This window comes from Chamaea fasciata, unplaced genomic scaffold (assembly GCF_029207755.1).
Source record: "Chamaea fasciata isolate MVZ Bird 193981 ecotype frontalis unplaced genomic scaffold, bChaFas1.0.hap1 SCAF_2, whole genome shotgun sequence".
In the NCBI taxonomy this organism is placed as follows: domain Eukaryota; kingdom Metazoa; phylum Chordata; class Aves; order Passeriformes; family Sylviidae; genus Chamaea; species Chamaea fasciata.
The window spans coordinates 20,311,638-20,327,434 of NW_027094087.1; the positions used below are offsets into that span (position 1 = coordinate 20,311,638).

The window sequence follows — 15,797 nt, forward strand, 5'->3', positions numbered from 1 at the left end:
GAAAATAATGATGTGGATTAAATCAGGTTGCAGGCTTTTTTATATGTGTAATACAAGTCTTTTAAGGTTTACTCTTCTGGCAAGTCTTGCAATCATATTTTCAAAACAATCAAAATATTTTATCTGAAACATTCATACAACAGGTAAATACTCTGATGTGTAAAGAATTTCTGTTTCATGAGCATAACCAAGCATGGAATTTGCATTGCTGTGGGTTTTTTTCTGACATGGAAACTGACTGAAAATGAAATCTTTTATGTTTTATTCTTGGATTTACTACTCAGCTGCAGATGGTCTTTTTAGGTAGCTTCTCATTTGAGAACGTGTTACTGGATTTTAAAACACTATTTTATAAACAGCTGTTTATTCCTAGTCCCTGTTGAATTTCTCTTGCACCTAATTTACCTTTACAAAGATGAGCCTATCTTGATGTCCAGCTTCTGTTTTTTTATAATTTTTAAGTTTATTCAGTCTGACCACAGTCCTTTGCAAAGATTAAGCCGACTAGTGTGGTGTTCTATTTGTAGCAGCTGAAGGCAAAATGAAAACAAGGATGGTACTCTGCCCTTTTTGTTACTGAATGTCAGACAGTGTTGTTTCCTAAAGTAAATCCAGCTTGTGATTTGCAGAAACTTGAGGGGTTTTTATGCACATAGATTTGAAAGGTCATTAAGACCAACTTTTACTCATTTTATGACATTTGTTGTCTAAAGTTAAGCTTTTAGAGCTTTGAGGGGTAAACCAATACCTTGAACTGTAGTCATAAAAGGCAGTTGGGTATGGTTGTGAAATTAGCTACTACTGTTTCATAGCTTTCTTGTATAACTGCAGCTCTCTTCATGAGGCTTTATTATGTATATTAAAATTCATGGAATCATAGAATGGTTTGAGTAAGAAGGAACCTTTAAAGATCAAACAATTCCACCCCACCTGCCTTGGGAGGGACACCTTCCACCAGACCAGGTTGCTCCAAGCCCCATCCAACCTAGCCTTGAACAGTGCCAGCAGCCAAATCATTGTGGGAAGTAGCAGAAGGGAAAAGTAGGAATTCTTTTTTTTCCAGAGTACAGTACAGTGGATTTAATTGTGACCCAGTACACTGAATGCAATATTTTAGTTTGCCTGTAACTGTTGTAGTTGTGCTGTTCAGAAGATAAGATAGAAACCACTGGCAAGTCAATACTTGCACATTTTTACTTCATAAATATCTTGGACAATCCCTTCTCTAATTACGGGTGGGGGGAAAAGTAATGATGAATACTACCATATAGTAATATCTAGGGTATGATGACATACATACAAAATTTCATTATACTTTTTTGGGCCTTAAGCATATTTCTTTTCATCTCCATCTGGAGATTAAGAATGACTATGAAACCAACAAATGGTATTTTCCAAACCACTGCATCCTCCTAAATTAGATAGAGCATTATTTTCTGTCTTGATCTGAGGGATTTAAAAAAAATAAAAGCATTTTAAAAGTGACTACAAGAGTCCAGAAAGGAAAAGGGAAGAGAGAGAGAGATGGAGATATTCCTTTTTGTATATTGTGAGTATTTCCAAAAAAGCTCTCCTAAATGATCTTTGGATCTGCTCCCTTCTCGCCCACAACCTCTCTATTTATAGGGTAAAACTAAGGTCTGATACATAGGACCTGAGCTAGCTTATGGAGCCAGTAATTCAGTATCAGGCAGCTTGCATAGTTGTTGACATTGGCAGCCTTATAAGAATTATATTACTCTTGAGGATTTTCTCCTTTTAGGTATAAAAAGGCTTTTGTTACGTAAATGTGTTGCACATATCTCTTGGATTTTCTTAAGGAAAGAAGGGCAAAGGTGACTAGTGGAACAAAAATCTTTTCCTTTGCCTTTCCTTTGCATAATAAAATCCTTCATAATTGTCTGGAAAATACAGTAAAATGATTTGTAAGTATGAATTAAGGGGCTTAGGTTTTCCTTTTAGACTTCACTGTCAAAGGACATTATCAGATAAATTTAATGGCTACTGTCTGGAGCTGCACACTGAAATAACCAATTTGGATGCTTCAGAAATTTCTACAACAATAATTGTCTTTAGTCATGTCAGTGTATGAGGTGACAGTAACTTTTTCAGTTTTGAATGGCATAGAATAAAGTATTCCTAATGATAATTTCATTTCTTACATCTTTTGCTTCAAGGAGAGGGTGGCCAGTTGTATTAGTCAGAAAGTACAAGAGGTCAGAAATTTTGTGAGTAGGATACTGAAGATGTTTTCTAGCACGTTGAGGTGATGTTTGTTGTGTGAAGATGTATCCATTAGAACGCCAAAAAATTACTGTTGATGAAAATGAGTAACTACACAAAGTGAATCGCTGAAACTTTTGTACAAAATCCCAAAGAAGCTACGTTTTTTCAGTGTAAACGTTGTTTAAAACTTCATGGCACACAGTTATCAGAGAATTTAAGGCTGAAAATACGACACAGATCAGCTCCTAATCTCACCTCTCCACTTTTGATATTAAATCAGACATGAAACATTGCTTGAGAAGTCAGAATATAACTTCTAGTGAGTTTCTGATTTATGGAATTTGAGGTTAAATAATTAATATGGTGCCTTGTAATGTCATTCAGTGACTCCATCACCTGGCCCTCAGCGCCCTCCTATACCTCCTGCCCGGCCTACACAAATGAGAAGAAAACCTCTGCCTCCTAACACCGTGACTGGTAAACCAGGGAGCCCAGGTATTTCAGCCTTTTCCGCATAAATATTTTATTGTGTGTGAGATAATACTGGCTAGCAGGGTATAGGAGAATTCTATGGTATGGGGTTCTTTGATCTGTGATGTCTGTAGAAACTAGTTTTTTGGAACATACAGGCCTTGTGTCTTTTGTCTTAAAAAAATCCCTGTTTCTTTTTTTTCCCCTAACCTAGTTGTATCAAAATCCCGCCTAGTAAGGGAGCTGAATGTGAAATAGCACACTCCAAGTCATCCTTTAAGAATATCAACCTTAAGAATATTTCATGTCTACTAGTACAATTTTTTTGCTATTTAACGTGCATGTTGGATGGGAGATATTGACTAATGTGCCTCAATGCATAGTCCTAGCTGGTTATTTGTTACAGAATTCCTCACATATATATGGTACATCCATTAACCACTGCAAAAAATGAGCTAATAGTTACCCAGACAACTAACTGCACCGGGAGGTAGAGCAAGTGGAGTTGTTTCATGTGCAGAGTTTAGCTTGATCGTTGTGCTAAAGTATTCTGGCTTCTCAATATTGATTTAAGAGTACATAGAAACTTTCACCTTTCCTACTTTTTTTAAAGTTTATCCTAAATCTGGTATTCAGTATCCACATGGATGTTTTGTCAATGGATTCTATGTAAGAATCCTTAGGCTAACATTATTCCACGTAGTCAGAAACTATCATGTCCTTCAGCTTAATATCATGACAGCTTATTTCCTCTTCATATTGATCTGTGTATTTCCTTGGAAATACAAATGTCTTTATATATAAGAATATACAGCTATATATGAATATACACCTCTACTGGATTTCCTATTGTGATTTGTTTTTTGGGTTTTTTTGTTTATTTCATTTGGGACTTTGTGTGCTACTAAGGTACTAAAGACCTAAATTATACTTCAGTATTTTGTGTGGCAGATGATTAGCAAGAATCTCCAAGCTGGACGAGACAACCTATATATTTATTCATCAGCAGAGCCAAAACTGAAATACTGTGTCTGTACTTGTTGGTGATAGGTGGTGTTCCTTTAGTAATAGTTCCAAGAAAACAGAAGACGTCAATCAGTCTTAAACCTGATATATTTGTTTTGCTTGTATTGGGGTCTATACTAATTTTCTCCACTAAATGTCTAATTGATTTACCAGTGTTTTGAAATTTCAAACTTTTTCCTTACAGTGGAGGCCAGGCCATGTGGTAGTCAACATTTACCATACCTTCCTAGGCTTTCAAGATGGAATAAATTGGTCAAATGATCTGGTTCTTCCTTGTGGAGACAGTAGATTTTCTTTCTTCTGTATTTCCTAGTGTTTTATCCAGCTTAGTTTTAAACATTGTGACTTTGTTTCTTCTGGTTCCCTGGAGAGCCAGTTCCACTGTACTAACAGGAAAAAATTTGCCTCAATGTTCTTCTTGGATTTTCCCGGTCAGAATTCTGTCATCTTTCTCGTTAACGCTGCGATTAATTCCTTACTCGCATCTTTCTAACTCATCCAGTGGATATTATGGAAAGGTTTCTATGCAGACATTAAAAGTCTCCTGAATGGGAAAAAAAATGGAAATGAGAGTTCCAGAAACTTTGTGAAACTGAACTCTAGTGAGAATCTTTCAGTTTTCCACTTTATTAAAAAAAATCAGTGGAAAGTAGGGATTTTTGTTGTCTTAAACTTGTCCCACCAGAATTCTGCCTTCAGCTGCCATGTTTTCTATCATATATGTTGGGGAGGTAACTACATTATATAGTCCTTGACTCTTCAGGGTTGAGATGTCACTGTCATATCATGGTATCTGCATGTTTTATGAATTTAATTCTTGTCTTTTACAGCTATTATGCAAGAAATCAAGACCTTTACCATGGATTGTTTGCCTCTTAGAAACCTGTTTTCTATATTAGGTGGTAACAGCTGAAGAATAAAAGCAATGTCACATAATCTAAAACACTTTTTAAAGTAGCTGTTTAATTATAGGTGACAATATTGCCTCTATCAGTTAGTTTCTGTTCAGACTTATGGAACCTACTACAGAAATGAGTTCAGCAAGAAAACTTTTCTTCTTGAGTGATACAGTGCTATAAATGTTGAAAATGCTGGACTTGACTGCATTTCCTTTCTTTCATTTGAAGTGTATCTTAATTTCATTTAGTGAAAGCTCCAGTAGTGTTCTGTGGTTAAACTCTAAATGCAGACCACAGTTAAGGACTTGGTGTTTATCACTATGAATGTTCCAGCAGCACCCTTGCTCATGTATGTGCTGTATTAAGAACAGAAATTAATCTTACCTATATTTGAGGGAAGAATCCAAGTTTCAGTTGCTGACTTCAGCTATTGTGTCTTGCAACTCAGGAATAAACGTACTCTTTCTTTAAGGAACAGCAATATCAGTGCTGGACATTTTTCATCCTTTTACTAGTCTGTGTAGAATGGTTCTGTGCATTAAACCAGGTAGTATTCTAGCTGACTAAAGTCCTCCAAGACAATCTCAAAGCAGCAAAGAATTTTCTTACTGGGTTTCAGGATCAGGTCACAACTAGCACAGTTCAGAACTTTCCTAAATCCAGCTGAGGGATTACTGTGATTTAAATGAAAATACTTGTTGCATGAAGCAATTGTTACAAAACTGAGTTCTCCTAGAAAATCAGAAAGGTGTTTGACTCCTTGAAATGCTGGATGTCTTGTTGCTACAAGTCCCTTAATCTGTCACTATAGCTAAGCCTGCTGGACCAACACCACCTGTGAGGACAGGAACGTTATATAAGACGCCAACAGCTTTTGCAACTCCAGAGTATTATGGTGAGCATATTACAAACAGTTCTGGTTTCTTCTTTCTTCCTTTTTTTTTAAATTAATATTGAGATTTCCATTTTTGTTCTGCTTCCCTTTCCTAAACTTTTTTGATGCATTGTATATTTAACATAAGTAGTCTGTCTGGGGTGATTCTAATATCTTTTATGCCACTTTGTGACTTTTCTGATTTGACTGAGATCTAGCTCCCTTCTCTTACACATCTTGGTAACTGAGAACATGACAGGGCTTCCATCTACCTAGAAATCTGTAAATGCTTAGTAGGCTTTCAACACTATTCAGTGTTGAATAGTGTTGAAAAATAAAGTTGTGCAAAGAGTAGATAAGGCCCTTTTTTTCCTGGACATTTTGATTTTCCCAGGACATAAATTCAAAATATTATTTGTCAGTGACTAATAGTGCTCATCATAGATGTGATATCCTCCTATGTTTGATCAAACTGCCACCATTTAAAAAGAAAAAAAATGTAGTAGTGCAATCATAGTGGCCAGTGGGTAATTTGCCCTTTATAAAAGGGGGAGTTGATTACAAATTCAGAGCTAGGTCTTTTCAAGGTGGCATACAGTAGTGCGTTTGGAGGAGGATGTGCTTAGAATTTTTGAGTCCAAATGTGCAGTTCTTGGTATATTGTTATGAATGATGCTGCTTCTAATTTTCTTGGATTTATAGTAATACTTAAATTCTTGTCTCCCTGCAATGATCATGGACTCACTGTGACCCTCAGTGCTCAGTAAAGTAATATGGATGCTAGATTTATTTATAAATGCTTGTTGAGAAGGTATTGTGTTTTATATGCTGCGGTCTATTGTAGTATTTGCGTCACATTCAGTGTAGTGGCTAATTAATACAACATTGAATCATGAATCCTGACTGCTTTAGCACATTTCTCTTCACCAGTGTATTTGCTTTCAATTTCCTTCAAATTTTGTGGAAGTTGTACTCTCCGAAGACAGAATATTTTATTTCCTTGTTATTTTTAGAGAAGTTACTTTGCCAGTGTAATAGTTCTATATATCCCAGGAACATCGAAAAAGCTCCAAGCTAAACAGCCAGCACAGTGCAAAAAGATCCTTTTTCTGTGTCTGGCTTTTTTCTTCCTTACAAAAAATTCTATTAAAGCAAACCCAGGGCAATGGTCTAAAAAGTTTTTTACATATATTGCATGAACTGAATCCGGCAGCAGTCATGAAATCTGTCATTTTGATTATGGCTATCTGTACTAGCAGGTAAGTACAGGGTTTACACAGCATCACAAAAAAATGGAGTACCTAAAATGAAGAGACAGATCTGGCAGCAAATGTCTACCATTTAGCTATTCTTAAAATGATTTAAAATGCCAAAGGAACTGTGAAATGCTGCAGTTCTAACACTGAAAACTTGTATTTATGGCAAATTATAACTGTGCTTTCTACAGTTGATGCAACTGTCTTCAGCTCAAGTCCCACGTCAGAAACAGATTCTTCAGGAAAACCAAGGTACCAAGGTAGGATATTCATAGCGATGATATTTTTTATTTCAGGGAGCAAATTAAGTCTGAGCTATCTTGCATCAAATTATCTTATTTGGTTATTCGGAGGCCAAAATTTTATTTGGTTCTCCGTCACTTCAGTGGCAGATGAAAGAGCTGTAGTACAAACAGGCATTTTCTTGACAGAATTTTACTTTTACTTTCTGGACTAAAGATCCTTCTGGTGAAACAAGGTGTATGTGATGTCTTTGTATTAGCATACCTCTCAAAAGCTGCAAGTAGAATTATAGTCTCATTTTACTATAGAAGAAATAAACTTGATTTTTTCTATTTTGTGACAGATTTTAATTCTTTCAAACAATGTGTATCACCTGCTAATACCTTCAGAATATCATTTCATAAGTGATGCCAGTGGGAAGAGGGGGAAGGCAGCACAGATTCCAGGTCAAACAGCAATAAGTAAAATTTTAAAAATAAACATACAAAAAACCCACAAAACCATAAAAAATCCAAAACAATCAAACAAAAATAACAACAAGCAGTTTAATATTGAATCCATGGGGTTTATTCTGAAAGCTTTGTGTTTCACTTGTGCAGACTTTTGCTTGGTGTCCTGGGATGGATGTTGTGCAGCAGGTGAAATGGCACTGCCATTTTGTAAAAACACTCTACTACAGCTCTTTCCTATTGTTCTTAGCCCCCCATGTCAAGTACATGAAGAAAGATGATGATGTGCCTTGCTCCATCACAAGCTCCCTTGAACATTTTCCTCAAGAAGAAGTTGGCAGCAAGGAAGAACCCACTCGTCCTCCACAAAATCCTCCAACCAACCTCACAGTGGTGACTGTGGAGGGCTGCCCATCCTTTGTCATATTGGATTGGGAAAAACCAGACAATGACACTGTTACTGGTTGGTTTGATTTCTTTCCTCCATTGTGTGATCATACAGTATTTCCATCTTAATTTACTTTCACAGTAGATTTTTGCCATTTAAAAGTACTTTAATCACCAGGGATTAAAGGAGCCCAGTGCTTTTTTGTGTGCGTGTGCTACTGTCAGCTCCAGTGTGGATAAGAAAACGCTACTAGATTATAAAAAGACTTGCACAAGAAAGATCATTGGTGTCAATGATGACACAAAAAGATACTTAAGAAGTATTACTCCATATCTTCTCCAATTTTCTGGCTCCTCTCTGTGCAGGATCTGGTAAGACCTAGACAAGAAGCTCCAACACTACAGCTGTTTATATAGGTGCACACACATAATGTGGGCATCTTTCTTGACCTGAGGATGCTGCTTCACAGTGGGTGAGACACAGTCAAAGCTTACATCCATCTCGGAAGTCAGCAGAACTTTGCCAGCATAATACTTGCAGTACCCTCAGTAAGAGGATCAACACGCCCTCTCTGTTAAAAGAGTCTGAGGTTTTTTAATTTCCAAAGGGGTTTATATTGAGAATAAATGCATGTGAGTGATGCAGGATTCAGCACACAGGTAAATATGCAAGATGGCCATTCTTAATTCTTTCATCTTTTTGTGTATCTCAACACTAGTTGACAAAAATTGAACATTGAAGTTAGCTAACAACTCAGTTAATGACTCATCAAAATCAGTTCTGAATTCAAGAGAAGACATTGAATCCTGTTTTCTGAAAACAGTGATTGCTTCATATTGGCACCAGTATGACATTACTTGTTTAGACAGGCTTAAACCAGTTTTGCTGTCATCTCTTTCTATTTTTGTAGTTTATGCATGTTTTTCCAATCATCTTATTCAGGCATCACATCTCTTTTTTTTTAATAAATGCACTGTTTCGGATAGAAAGGTGAAAACAGAAAACAACATTTGTTGCATCATTTTGGTTTTTGAATGGTTGCTTTGCTTGACTTTAACTATGTGCAAGGGGTTTCATTGGGTATGCCCAAAACCAAAACATAATGGAAAGGTCTGACAAATAACAACCAAAACAGTGATCACACTCACCTCCTTGTTTTCATAAAAACTGCAAGTGTCAGGAACCAAGACCGTTTTGCTCATGCTTTGCTCATTTGTGTTGCCGCAGAAATGTAGGGCAGTTTGTTGCCTTGTGCACTGAGTAACAAGCAGGCACTGGATAGACCCAGTAGTTCTTGGTGTGTGCCTGTGTATGCATGCATATATTTGCATACTCATTCATTTCCTGCATTTTCTTTTCCAACTTGAATGAATTAAAAAGTCCAAATCATTAATTTATTTCTGGTTGGCAAAAGGCAGAAAGATTGAATTCCTGTAAAATTGCATACTCATTCACTATCTGGTTGTATTTAAGAAGCTCAAGTAAGAGATGTCACTTGATCTAATTTTTCTGTACTGTAATTTTCCAGAGTATGAGGTTGTGTCAACTGAAAATGGAGGAGGTGATGGTGAAAAGGAGAAATCAATTATCACTACAAATCAAACCCATTCTACTGTGGAAAACCTAAAACCAGACACAAGGTAGTTCAATAATACAATTTTATAAGTTAATCAAACTAATTTAGACTGTCACCTGTCTGCCACATCAAATAGAAATATCTATTGAAGTAAGACCCTATCGGTTTTATTCCTGCTTTGATAGAAAAAATTGTATGGTTTGGTTTAGTTTTCTTGTAAGCTAACAGATAAAACATGGGGAACCTTTAGGAAATTTCCAAGAGTATTTGTGGCCTGGGGAATCTGCAGAAGTGACCTGTTGTATCAGAAAGGCTACCTGTCGAAAGTAGGAAAATTACCATCGAGAGGAAAAACACATTTGTCCTGAACATATCATTTTCTTTCAGTGTCTTAAAAGAGCTGGCAAATTAAAAATGATTAAGTGAATTCCAGTTGATGCTGTGCCTCTCATGCAACTAGTTCAAATAAGCATGATCTATCTTTAAATATCAAATCTCATTAAAAAGTATTCTTCTTTTTATGGTAAAATCCAGAGCAGAGAGGAAAACCCCTTGTCTTTTGTTACATTGTTTACTAATTGCATCAGGAAAGTTAATGAGTGTCACTTGGCATTTTTCCTGTGAGACCATCCATTTGGCTTTAGTGAATGGATCTTTCTGTTTTAGATAAAGCACCCTTTTCTATTATTATCATCTATGAATTGGAACACAGCCCAAAATTCTGCATAGAGCCCATGTTGAATGTTTATTTTTAGGGAATGTGTGGTGTAATCTGAGGTGCTGGTTCAACTCCTGTTGTTACCAGCTACTCTTAGGAGTTGGAGAAGGAATGAAAACCTATTGCACAAAGTGGGGGGCAAGGGAAGAGAATTTCAAAAACAAAATGCATGGGAAAATTATGATATCCCAAAAGAGTTTATTTGACATAGTTCAAAAGATGGGCTCACAAGAGGGGCTAGAAATCCTGTGTTTCACTTCAAGAATGCCTGTGCTATTTCCTGAAGGCATGTGGCTTGTGAGAGAGTGAACCATGAACTATGTTGTTCTGTCATGTTAAGAGGCAATTAGGATATGTTAGCAATACATAACTTGGGCACCAAACATTGCTTTTCTTGATCAGCCAATAAGGTTTATAAGAAAGAGCAAAGCAATGTATTTCTGGCGTAGTGACTAAGAAGGGGAGTAGGTGCTGCTAAAGTTGTCGGATTGTGCTGTTTGTGTTTTCATTTCAGGTCTGTTTTGAAATAATACCGTTGTGTCTTTGAAAAGAGCTCTGTGTTATTAAGCAGATTCTCTTTCATTCCACACTCAAACTCTTCATGTCTTATATGGTGGCAGAGATGGAATGGATTTGGTTAAGTGTAGAAGGACACTGAAGCAAAGAAAATCCCTTGCTGCTGGGAGCAGTGTCCACATGTTCATAAAAGAAAAGGTTATAAGACTGCTGTTTGCTGAGAAAGGAGGCAAGATGGAGACAGACAGATCCAGCTAGAACCATTGGAAAGGTCATAATGAAGTCAGGAGCTATGCAGAAGCAGATAAGATGGTTTTTAACCTTAATTAGCAACGATTCTGTCAAACCTGTGAGAAGACTTTCAGATTTTGGCAGGCAAGAGCAAACCAAAGAGCATGGAGTACAGCTGTCTTTTGAAGTGTGCATTTTTTTACAAGGTGCTAGATGATTTCCTAATCAGGAGTGACTGGTGGAGATTGACTTAAGATATAAAGTGATAACTTTTCCTGAGGAGGGAGCAGCTACCATTCACCAACCTCAGCCTCAAAAAGGAAAGACAGTGAAAGCCCTTCTGGATCCAGAGGGCCATTGCCCAAAATTGAAAACCTTTGATATAAATTGCAGTGGTGCATTTCCCTCAAGTCTCACCAGATTTAAGGATGTAAAGTTCTCAGGGTGGCTCTGTTCAATACCACTCCCATTCCAAGCAAAATGTGTGTTTCCTGATTTTGAGGGCACCTTGAGAGCTTTGGCAGAAGCACAAGTTACTGTTACCACTTAAATCCAGGCTTGCTGGCACACTACATTCAGGGAAAACAAGAAAGTGGTTAAGACAGCTGGCATCATGTAGACAGTATCTGCTCTGCCAAGAGACATCACATGTCTGTAATAAAAGTCGCTTGTCCATCAGGAGCTGCTCATTAGATGAAAGAAATGGACTTGTGGATAAAACTGCAAGTGGGAGGAAGAGCAATAATTAAACACAGCTCAATATTAATTAACAGAGTCTCTGAAATGTTTAAAAATTCATCAAGTAATACTTAAGACTGGGAAGGGAATTTTTCCATAACTAGCCTTAAAGAGAAGAGCTGTAGAGGAGGTAGAGCTGGAAAAGAAACTTGGAAAAGAAATAGAAATCCCTCCTGCAACTGATCAGCATTTGCAAAAGTACCAGCAATATACGGAGAGAGAGATGCTCAGCAGCAGAAAGTGGATTAACTGTGAAGAATCTCTCGGACTGGGAACACTTTGGAGAAACTGACAAGCTGGATTAGTGACCCTTTTTTTTCCAGCTTTCCTGAAGTGAGGCTTGTGTGAACCCCCTATGTTAATCTGAAGGTCCAATGCATTCAGAGCTAGAGGCAGTCCAGGACAGATCTAAAGCAGACAGACCTAAACAAAGACTTCCCAAAAAGACATAAAAATGTTTGTGAATCTGTTACCTCAGCCATCATGGGTAAGTTTAAACCAGAAAGACCCTGTAGCAACAGTTCAAGACAGTTCAAGCCTGCAGACGTGCAGATGTACTCTCTTGAGAAGCTGTACCTGGCAGAGATGGTCTGCAGTCACATTGGCCAAGGTCTAGTGTCCCACTGAGATACTTCAGGTAGGATATGGTAGTGCCTGGCCCAGAAGCTAAAGAATTAATTGCCCACAACCAGCAGGAGGGAAGCAAGACAAACAACTTTCCAGTGTGAAGGAGGCAGAACAAGCAGCAGGGAAAACCTGGGCGCCAGATCATGCTGTTTGTTTGCTTTACTCTTTTGCATTCTTCAAATAGGTCATGCTGCTACACCTCTGGGAAGCTCTGCAGCAAGGCAGACATCCTTCTTCCTTTGAGCTGGCTTTTTGAGCAGGCAGCTTTTAAAGATTAGGAGCTAATGGCCAGACTTTAAATATTTCAGGAGTTTGGACAGTGTTAGGGAGGCAACAATTACAGTCACTCATCAAAAATTGCATGTGCAACTGCAGCTGTCAGTAAGTACAAACACAGAACTTAAATTAGATGGGGATTGTTGTGTGGTATTCTGTGTGTCCTTTTAGCTGTCTGAAAAATTACTAGATCCAGAAAAAATGCACTGGCTGAAAAAAGTTTCAACTTTTAGTACAGTTATCCAGTGTTTGATTTTAGCAGATTTATACCATGATAATATGGAGATGGAAATAAAAATGGACTTTCATAGGCATGCCACAACTTGTGAAGGTGACTTTTAAACAGGTCATGTTGTATGTATTATGGAAGTTTGTTGTCTTTCTGTCTTAAATATGCCAGCTTTATGTGTTCCTGGTGACTTGACTGGCAAGTCTGATACTCTGAGATGAAAGTAAAGCAGAGACTTGAAAAACTTCTGACTGTGAGGATGTGAGGACATAGACCCTTTAAATAAATGTGGGGCACAGTCAGCTCCTTTCTAATGCAACTGATTGTTTGGGGTTTTTTCTTAAAAAATATTTTAGGGGCTCCTGTACAATATGATTTCATTGGAATATTGAGATCCATATGTTTTTTGCCCGAGGAAAGACATATCATATTCATGCCATTTTCCCAAAGTAAGGCATGCCTCACAGTTGACAACTACACATTGATTTAAAGGATTTTTCCTTATAGGACAAATATTTTATCCTCTTTTTCACCTAGAGAATTGTCAAATATGGTGATTGCAGGATTTCAAATCTTAGAAGATTTCTGATTGTTTAAATAACCTGGAAAGTTCAAATATTAATATCCATTATTTGGTTGGCCAGAGTTCTTGAAATTGGTACTTTTGCTGGCAGTAAGCTGCTGTTTGGTTTGACTCTAGAATTCTGTTTCATTCCATCAGATTTGCTTCTGATTGTAACCTTTACCTGAAATACCTCAAAGCATATGTTATGATGTGTTGCTATGCTATGTGAGCTAGGCAATGATCTACATCTTCCTTATACAGATAGTTAATTGGATATAACTGGTGCCTGGAGAAAACTTCCTCTTGTTTTAAGAATGTCTTCTGCTTAAACATTTCTCCTATAGATGTGCTTCTGTGATCTAATGGTAACATATACACAGTGTTGATTATGACTTTGTACTGTAGTTAGCTTTTGTCACCCTTTAGATTATTTCCAAGAACTTTAGAGGTGGTCCAGGTCACATTTCACTCAGTGCCCTGTTCAGTATCACACTAAAGCATACAACAAAATTTCAGGTTTTGCCATCTTTATTCTTCTGTTAGTGAAAAGATTGTAACAACCAAATTTCATTTATTCTTCTTTCTTCTGATTGGTCTGAACAGAGTAGTGAGCTACTCAGTTTTTACTCTGTTGATCAGAGAGTGAGTGTCTGTCACTACTGTACTTGATGAACCCTGAGCTCAAAGCAGCTAAGTCAGCCCTGTCAAGAGAAGGGGCCCAGACCAGGTCACCTTCATAGGTGTCTTACAACATATATTATTGTAAGATTGGACCTTAGGGGCAATCACTGGTCTTGTTGATATCAATTTCCTCCAGTTTCTTTAATGCAGGCTGAGGTGGCTTAGTGTGTTAATGCAAATGTCATTTCTATCTTTGCAAAGAAAAATGAGAGAAACAAATGCACTAGTATGAACTAACAATTTTTCATCCTCCACATGGAAATTCTGTGATTCTTATAGTGAGAAACGCAGTGTTTATTCCACTTGGAAAAGAGTCAAACTGCAAGACTGATCGTTTTGGTCAAAGTTTCTACAGTCTAACTTCCAAGCAGCCATTTGAGGAATGAGACCTGCACTTATTCCATCTAAGTTTTTTATACAGGTCTCCTGTTTCTGAGTTTCCTTAAAAGGCTGCTCACATTGGGACTCCCAGTGGGAGTACCACTGGCCTACCCAGGACTCTGCTCTTTCCTTGTTTTACATTAAAACATCACTTCATAAGATAGTGAATTCAGTAATGTATCCTATGTTAATAGTCAAGCAAGATCTCCCATATGTGAGTCAAGATAAAGTTATTATCCACAATTTTCAGTTTTTTTTTTTCCTTGAGCTGCTTGTTTGCAATAAACATGGAGAGACCTGAGAGAGAAATCGACTTACTATGATTTTTGTTGTCTGTCTTATTTCCATCTCTTAGGTAGTAATAATGGTGTTCTTCTGCCTATTCTCCTTGGAAAAAAAATTGGTTTCACTGACCTGGAGTTTTTTCGTGGACTTTCCTAGCCTAAAATATTAAATGCAGATGTTGTTTGGGTATTTTTTCCAATGAGATTTTTTGTTATTTCTGCTGGTTTCTCTGCCAAAATATGTAGTACTTCTTTCTGTATCCCTGCCCTATCTTGGAACCTTTTCTTTTTTAGTCAGTGTAAATTTTCTCCTTCATTCTGGTGGTTTGTTTAAGGGCAGTGAAGCCCATAGCACACACCATAGTGTCCAGGAAGTTTTATAGCCCAAATTTCTATACAAGCCTTCAAAAAAGAGCCTGAAGACTACTGAAAACTGTTCTCATGCATGTTTGTAATGGCAGTAATTGGAAGATAGTAAAGAAAAATGTTAAGGCTTATTCCAAATAGATCTGGGGAAGTTTGAGTAGCAGTTGGAAGATGTGTCCCACCAGCCTACTGGTGTAGAAAAACAGTATTAATAAGAAACAAAAAGCCTGTGATGCTTGCATCTCACAATTTTGTGTAACTTCCCATTAGGTACTGATCTGCTTCCCCATTAATTATTTTGGTAATTTCAAATATATTCTTCTCCTTTTTGATAATGTTTTGGGTGGTTTCTGTTGGAATTTTTGGGTTAGATTGCGTCCCAAGGCTGTAATCTCCTTTATCTAATATTGGTTTGTATTGTAGTTAGCACCCAAATGTTCTAATCACATACAAGGAAAAACCCAAGAAAACCTCTATCAATGCATAGAGTTTAGCTTTTGTTAATAGCAAGGGTCAAGGGGTAGGAACTACAAGGAAAGCTTCAATGCAGCAAAATTCAGAAAGTGGCAGAAAAATGCTGGAGGTTTCCATTTGTTTTATTAAAAAACAAACAGGTATTGTACTGAATTGCTGTTGATATCAGGGTTCATGGATAAGCATTTCCCATTTCTCTTAGCCCTTCTTCCAACTTTGCTAGGAGAAAGATTACTCAAACAAACATAGCACTTTGTTCTCTCTTTCTCTCTCTCTCTCTCTCTTTCTCTCTCTTTCTCTTTC

The 15,797-nt window shown here is 37.3% G+C and overlaps 1 protein-coding gene across 1 annotated transcript in view; it reads left to right on the forward strand.

Moving 5' to 3' along the window:
• Positions 1-15,797, forward strand: part of ABI3BP (ABI family member 3 binding protein) — a 176,271-nt gene that overhangs the window by 146,950 nt on the left and 13,524 nt on the right. Inside the window, exons 49-53 of the mRNA XM_066175185.1 lie at positions 2,611-2,721; positions 5,434-5,517; positions 6,944-7,012; positions 7,695-7,907; positions 9,361-9,472. Coding sequence (XP_066031282.1) covers positions 2,611-2,721; positions 5,434-5,517; positions 6,944-7,012; positions 7,695-7,907; positions 9,361-9,472 — 589 coding nt within the window. The remainder of the gene's footprint in view (positions 1-2,610; positions 2,722-5,433; positions 5,518-6,943; positions 7,013-7,694; positions 7,908-9,360; positions 9,473-15,797) is intronic.